The sequence below is a fragment of the Carlito syrichta genome, unplaced genomic scaffold, assembly GCF_000164805.1.
Source record: "Carlito syrichta isolate Samal-C Ts95f unplaced genomic scaffold, Tarsius_syrichta-2.0.1 Scaffold311524, whole genome shotgun sequence".
In the NCBI taxonomy this organism is placed as follows: Eukaryota; Metazoa; Chordata; class Mammalia; order Primates; family Tarsiidae; genus Carlito; species Carlito syrichta.
Genome location: NW_007255620.1, coordinates 87,471 through 94,584, shown reverse-complemented (window position 1 = coordinate 94,584; position 7,114 = coordinate 87,471). Strand labels below are relative to the sequence as shown.

Below are 7,114 nucleotides of genomic sequence, written 5' to 3'. Positions count from 1 at the left end.
TGTTTTTTTTTATTTTTTTTTGAGTTGGAGTCTCACTCTGTCACCCAGACTGGAGTACAGTGGCCACTCCCGGCCACCGCAGCCTCGACCTGCTGGGCTCCAGCGATCCTTCCGCCTCAGCCTTCCAAGTAGCTGGAACTACAGGCGTACGCAACCACACCCAGCTAATTTTTTGATCTTTATTGTAGAGATGAGGTCTCACCAAGTTGCCCAGGCAAGTCTCGAACCCGCAGACTCAGGCAACCCACTCACCTTAGCCTCTCAAGGCACGGGATTACAGGCTGAGCCACCGAACCCAGCTCAGCGATTCCTTAACACCATCAAATATTGTCAGTCTTCACATTTCCTCAGTTGTTTCACAAATGGATGTTTTTGAAGACCCAAGAGAAATCCACATGTTGATTTGATTATCATTTGTCTAGATTTCTCTTTGTATTTAGGTTTCCCTATCTAAAAAAATTTTTTTCTTCCTATTATTTGTTGATGAAACCAGGTCGGTTATCCTACAGAATTTCTCACATTTAGGAGTTGAGTGGGGATTGACACATTCCTCTCTGCCTAGTATTTCTTGTGAACTGATAGATCTAGAAACAATATCATCAGCTTCCAGTGCCTAGAAGACTTGACAGTGGGTACAAGTGCTTCCATCTGCATCACATCAGGATGCACAGAACATCTAGTCATCTTTCCTATCTTGTTCGTGATGTTAAGATTGACCAGTGGGTCCGATGTCAGCCTGATCCCTAGGTTATAAAGTTCCTCATTAACTTTTCATCTAGTGTTTAGTAGCCATTGGTAGTCTTGCCTGTTTATGAATTTCATAAAAACAATATCAAACTGTATATGTTGCCAAAGATCCATGCTCATTTCTCTGTGTAACTGCTACCGTTTTTTTCACTGCAATATAATATTCCATGTGCCCTCTTTTTATCCAGCCCTTTGCCTCCTCTCCTGCCCATGTTCACCTCCTTGGTGAGCCATCTGTGGGTGGTGACAGCAGTATTGGTATTCTCCATCCATCTCATTATCTGAGTCCTGGGGGTTGACTATGTCCTGCTCTGCTTCTTTCCCAGTCTGAAGTTGAAGCTCTGGCAGAACAGCTAAGTGAAGAGGAGGAGGAAGAGGAAGAGGAGGAGGAGGAGGAAGAAGAGGAGGAGGAGGAAGAGGAAGAAGAAGAGGAAGACGAGGAATCAGGGAATCAGTCAGATAGGGTAAGAGCCAGAAGCTGGCATCGCCAGAGGAGTGTGGGACGATGATGCCAAAGGTCTGAGTCCTGGGGAAGTTGGGGGGACTGGGGTGAGGGTCTCTAACTCTCTTCTTCCTCCCCAGAGTGGTTCCAGTGGCCGGCGCAAGGCCAAGAAGAAATGGCGAAAGGACAGCCCATGGGTGAAGCCATCTCGGAAACGGCGGAAGCGGGAGCCTCCACGGGCCAAGGAGCCACGAGGTGAGGAGGCCCCTCTGCTTTGGGGTGCCCTCCTCCAGCCCCTCCCAGCCCCCAGAGAGCACGCACATATATACACGCTCACGCATGTTCACACGCATGTACCACGCGTCCAGGCACCTATGAGCTCGCACTCTCACTCTCTCTGTCTCTGTGTCAGGAGTGAATGGTGTGGGCTCCTCAGGCCCCAGTGAGTACATGGAGGTCCCTCTGGGGTCCCTGGAGCTGCCCAGCGAGGGGACCCTCTCCCCCAACCACGCTGGTAATTGCCAATTGCTGGGGCAGAGAGCCACTAGGGGGCGCCCTCGGGGCAGGAGGGAAAGGGGAGGAGGGGAACCCTGCCAGAGCCGGGATGTCCATGGCTAGGCTTTGGGGGTTCTGGAGCATGGAGGGAGAGGAGAGGTAGGGTGGGAGTGAGAGGACCCACCAGCGGTCCCAGTGGATGAGGGGCAGGGCCTCCCTCAGCTCCCCTTTTCCTCCAAGGCGTATCCAATGACACATCTTCACTGGAGACAGAGCGTGGGTTTGAGGAGTTGCCCCTGTGCAGCTGCCGCATGGAAGCACCCAAGATCGACCGTATCAGTGAGAGAGCAGGCCACAAGTGCATGGCCACTGAGAGTGTAGACGGAGAGGTGGGCCCGCGGGCTAGTGGGAGAGGTGCTGGGGGTCCAACCCCAAGCACCAGCCTCACCCTCTCTTTTCATCCATCCTCACCACCCTCAGCTTTCGGGCTGCAATGCCGCAATCCTCAAGCGGGAAACCATGAGGCCATCTAGCCGTGTGGCACTGATGGTGCTCTGTGAGACCCACCGCGCCCGCATGGTCAAACACCACTGCTGCCCAGGCTGCGGCTACTTCTGTACTGCGGTAAGTGACCAGTGAGGCAGACAGTGAGGCATATCCCATGGGAGAGGGGGCCTAGGAGCCTAACTGCGTCATCTTCCTGTCCCCAGGGCACTTTCCTGGAGTGTCACCCTGACTTCCGTGTGGCCCACCGCTTCCACAAGGCCTGTGTTTCTCAGCTGAATGGGATGGTCTTTTGTCCCCACTGTGGGGAGGATGCTTCCGAGGCCCAGGAAGTGACCATCCCCCGGGGTGATGGGGTGACCCCACCGGCTGGCACTGCAGCCCCTGCACCCCCACCTCTGGCCCAGGATGCCCCGGGGAGAACAGATACTTCCCAGCCCAGGTACTATCCTCTCCCTCCTCTGCTGCCTATTCCCTGCCCCATCCCTGTCGCCCCCCCCCCCAGACATCAGCACTTTCTCCCACAGTGCCCGGATGCGAGGGCATGGGGAGCCCCGACGCCCACCTTGCGATCCCCTGGCCGACACCATTGACAGCTCAGGGCCTTCCCTAACCCTGCCCAATGGAGGCTGCCTCTCAGCTGTGGGGCTGCCACTGGGGCCAGGCCGGGAGGCCCTGGAAAAGGCACTGGTCATCCAGGAGTCAGAGAGGTGAGTGGGGAGTTGCTTTAGGCACACAGCTGGGGCTGAGGCCAGAGGAGAGTGTTGAGACTGCTGCTGGAGTCTAAGGAGCCCACCTTCTCTCCCACTCCTGTGGCAGGCGGAAGAAGCTCCGTTTCCACCCTCGGCAATTGTATCTGTCGGTGAAGCAGGGGGAGCTGCAGAAGGTCATCCTGATGCTGTGTGAGTATGTCATTTGTTCGTTCAGCAAATCTTAGGAGCTCCAGTTATATATCAGTCACTGGGCTCAGGGCCAGGAGTACAGTCACAAAGAACATAGTCCTTGCCCTGAAGGACTTCACGTGGTGGGGGAAAGACACACATGACCTGTGACGATGGGGACAGTGGTGACTCATAGGTGCTGGGTACTATGCTGAGTGCTTATACATGTTAACTCAGACCTTCCTGCAGCAGAGGCACAAAGAGGCTGAGTACTTGCCTGGTGCACAGTGGTGCTAAGGGTCAGGGCCAGGTTTGAATGCAGGCGGAGCTGGTGCTCACAACTCCTTCTTCTCTGATAAGTGCCCTGTGGAGGCAGGCACAGAGAAGGCCCAGGAGGGGCCTGGACCCAGGTTGGGACCCTGAGAAGCCTTCCTGGAGGAAGTGCCACCCGCCCCCTAGCTGGCTTACCACTTATGCCTCCCTCTCCCGGTGTGGCGGGCTCTCCCCGCAGTGGACAACCTGGACCCCAACTTCCAGAGCGACCAGCAGAGCAAGCGCACGCCCCTGCACGCGGCCGCCCAGAAGGGCTCCGTGGAGATCTGCCATGTGCTGCTGCAGGTCAGCACGGGCCCGGCCCTCTGCCTCATTGACCAGGCCCTTGGACCCCTCCCCTGCCTAGCACCTCCCTGGTGCCAGCCCTCCTGCCCCCTCCTCACAGGCCGGAGCCAACATCAATGCAGTGGATAAGCAGCAGCGGACACCGCTGATGGAGGCCGTGGTGAACAACCACTTGGAGGTGGCGCGCTACATGGTGCAGCGCGGAGGCTGTGTCTACAGCAAGGTGTGACCCCAGGAGTCAGGGACCGGGTTTGGGGTGCCAGCCAGAGTGCTCATCTGTCCATGTCCCCCTCAGGAGGAGGATGGCTCCACCTGCCTCCATCACGCAGCCAAGATTGGGAACTTGGAGATGGTTAGCCTGCTGCTCAGCACGGGACAGGTGGACGTCAATGCCCAGGTCAGTAACCAGCCCGGCTCCACCCCGTGCCTGGTGTCTGACTCCCAGACTCAGCAGTGGGCTTCGGCCCCCCTCTCTCCTTCATCCAACCTCTGACCCTCCACTCTGTCTCTGGCTGCTCTGCTCGTGTCTGTTCCCATCTCTTACTCTTCATTTGTATTTCTTCTCTTTGTTGTTTCTTGATTCTGCTTATAGCTTTCAGAATAATCAGTTCCTACTTTCATCTCTGAAAGAGTCCAGTAAAGTTTTAAATTAACTATTGGGTGTTCATTTGCTGCACGTTTTAGTCTGTTTTGTTTTTGTTTTTGTTTGAGTTGGAGTCTCACTCTGTCGCCAACTGGAGTGCAGTGGCACGCTCCTGGCCACCGCAGCCTCGACCCGCTGTGTTCCCGCGATCCTTCCGCCTCAACCTTCCAAGTAGCTGGAACTACAGGCATGCGCTACCACACCCGGCTAATTTTTGATTTATTGTAGAGGTGAGGTCTCGCCAAGTTGCCCAGGCGGGTCTCGAACCCACGGGCTCAGGCAATCCACTCACCCTGGCCTTCCAAAGCGCTCTATGTTTTAGTCTGTTATTGACATTCTTCTCAGTCTTTGAATTTTTCTATGTTGATCCAGAAGCCCCTTGAAGCGGGCCCCTGTGGCCTGTGACAAGACTCAGTGACCTTTAAGAGCATCCTTGGCCAGGTGCAGTGACTCAAGCCTGTAATCTCAGCACTTTGGGAGGCCAGGGTGAGAGGATTGCCTGAGTCCAGGGGTTCGACCAGTCTGGGCAACTTGGCGAGACCTTGTCTCTATAATAAAAAATTTAGCCAGGCAGTGGCGTGTGCCTGTAGTTCCAGCTACTTGGAAGGCTGAGGCAGAGGGATCACCTGAACCCAGAAGGTGAAGGCTATGGTGGCCATGAGCATGCCACTGCACTGCACTGGGTGACAGAATGAGACTCCTCAAAAAAAAAAAGAGCATCCTGACCTTTCAATACATTTCCTGTCCCAGACTCGGAATCTATCTTTTCTCTAAGAAAATCTGGTTCCTTTTTTTTTTTTCTTTGAATTGGAGTCTCAGTCTGTCACCCAGGCTGGAGGGCAGTGGCACACTCCCAGCGACTGCAGCCTTGACCTGCTGGGCTCAAGTAGTCCTTCTGCCTCAGTCTTCCAAATAGCTGGAACTACAGGCACGCACCATCCTGTCACCTCGACCTCCCAAAGTGCTGGGATTATAGGTATGAGCCACCGCGTCCAGCCTTTTTTCTTTCTTTTTTATTTATTTATTTATTTATTTATTTATTTTTTGAGTTGGAGTCTCACTCTGTCGCCCAGATTGAAGTGCAGTGGCCGCTCCCAGCCACCGCAGCCTCGCCTGCTGGGCTCCGGCGATCCTTCCGCCTCAGCCTTCCAAGTAGCCAGAATTACAGACACGCGCTACCACGCCCGGCTGATTTTTGATTTATTGTAGAGATGAGGTCTCGCCAAGTTGCCCACGCGGGTCGCGAACCCGCGGGCTCAGGCAATTCACTCACCTTGGCCTCCCAAAGGCACGGGATTATAGGCTGAGCCACCAAGCCTGGCTTATTTTTAAACTCTGGTTCCTTTATAAGGGAAACGTTTTTTAGAGTTTACCAACTATTTATCTAGGAGTGTTTATAGCTTTTGGGTTGTTGCCAATCATAGGACTTTTGAATGGGCAGCTTAGGAAATATGTTCTTTTTGTTTTTAAGAAACTGGGTCTGGCCAGGTGCAATGGCTCACGCCTGTAATCCCAGCACTTTGGGAGGCAGAGGTGAGAGGATTGCCTGAGCCCAGGGGGTCGAGACCAGCCTGGACAACATAGCGAGACCTTGTCTCTACAGTAAATCAAAAAATTAGCAAAGCATGGTGACACACACCTGTGGTTTCAGCTACTTGGAAGGCTGAGGTGGAAAGATCACCTGAGTTCAGAAGGTCGAGGCTACAGTGGCCTTGAGTGTGCCACTGCACTCCAGCCTGGGCAAAACAGTGAGACTCCAACTCAAAAAAAAAGAAAAAAAAAAGAAACAGTGTCTTGCCTTGGTGCCCAGGCTGAAATGCAATGACTCTCTATAGGGGCAGTCATAGCCCACTACAGCCTTGAACTCGTGGGCTCAAGTAATCCTCCCACCTCAGCCTCCTGAGACACTCACCTCCTCACCCAACTCCCAGCTGTATTTTTTAGAAAGAAAAATTATTTCTCTCCACACCCTTAAGTAGGTGCTATTAAGCCCATTTTATAGCTGGGCGCAGTGGTTTACGCCTGTAATCCCAGCACTTCAGGGTCAGAGGTGAGAGGATTGCCTGAGCTCGGGCTCAAGACCAGCCTAAGCAACATGGCAAGACCTCGTCTGTACAATAAGTCAAAAAATTAGCCAGACTAGGTGGCACGTGCCAGTGGTTTCAGCTATTTGGAAAGCTAAAGTGGAAGGATCACCTGAGCCCAGCAGGTCGAGGTTGTGGTGGCTGTGAACGTGCCACTGCATTTCAGCCTGGGTGACAGGGTGAGTCTCCAACTCAAAAAAAAAAAGAGCCGGGCTCGGTGGCTCAGCCTGTAATCCCACGCCTTTGGGAGGCTGAGGTGAGTGGACTGCCTGAGCCTGCGGGTTCAAGACCCGCCTAGGCAACTTGGCGAGACCTCATCTCTACAATAAATCAAAAAAAATCCGCCAGGCGTGGTAGCGCATGCCTGTAATTCCGGCTGCTCGGAAGGCTGAGGCGGAAGAATCGCTGGAGCCCAGCAGGTCAAGGTTGCAGTGGCCGGGAGCAACCACTGCACTCCAGTCTGGGCGACAGAGTGAGAGTCCAACTCAAAAAAAAAAAAAAGAAAGAAAGAAAAAAATTAGCTGAGCTTGGTGGCTCAGCCTGTAATCCCACGCCTTTAGGAGGCTGAGGTGAGTGGATTGTCTGAGCCCACAGGTTCAAGACACCCCTGGGCAACTTGGCAAGACCTCATCTCTACAATAAAATCAAAAAAATTAGCCGGGCGTGGTAGTGCATGCCTGTAGTTCCAGCTACTTGGAAG

General features: G+C 53.8%; 1 protein-coding gene across 2 annotated transcripts in view; it reads left to right on the top strand.

Annotated features, from left to right (window-relative positions):
* EHMT2 (euchromatic histone lysine methyltransferase 2) overlaps nucleotides 1–7,114 on the top strand; it is a 19,619-nt gene that overhangs the window by 6,904 nt on the left and 5,601 nt on the right. Inside the window, exons 7-17 of one of the 2 annotated variants that reach the window (XM_008068754.1) lie at nucleotides 1,074–1,211; nucleotides 1,330–1,444; nucleotides 1,602–1,703; nucleotides 1,925–2,073; nucleotides 2,165–2,308; nucleotides 2,395–2,630; nucleotides 2,716–2,898; nucleotides 3,008–3,090; nucleotides 3,581–3,687; nucleotides 3,788–3,910; nucleotides 3,983–4,084. In XM_008068754.1, coding sequence (XP_008066945.1) covers nucleotides 1,074–1,211; nucleotides 1,330–1,444; nucleotides 1,602–1,703; nucleotides 1,925–2,073; nucleotides 2,165–2,308; nucleotides 2,395–2,630; nucleotides 2,716–2,898; nucleotides 3,008–3,090; nucleotides 3,581–3,687; nucleotides 3,788–3,910; nucleotides 3,983–4,084 — 1,482 coding nt within the window. The remainder of the gene's footprint in view (nucleotides 1–1,073; nucleotides 1,212–1,329; nucleotides 1,445–1,601; nucleotides 1,704–1,924; nucleotides 2,074–2,164; nucleotides 2,309–2,394; nucleotides 2,631–2,715; nucleotides 2,899–3,007; nucleotides 3,091–3,580; nucleotides 3,688–3,787; nucleotides 3,911–3,982; nucleotides 4,085–7,114) is intronic. The other variant, XM_008068755.1, reaches the window with a different exon arrangement.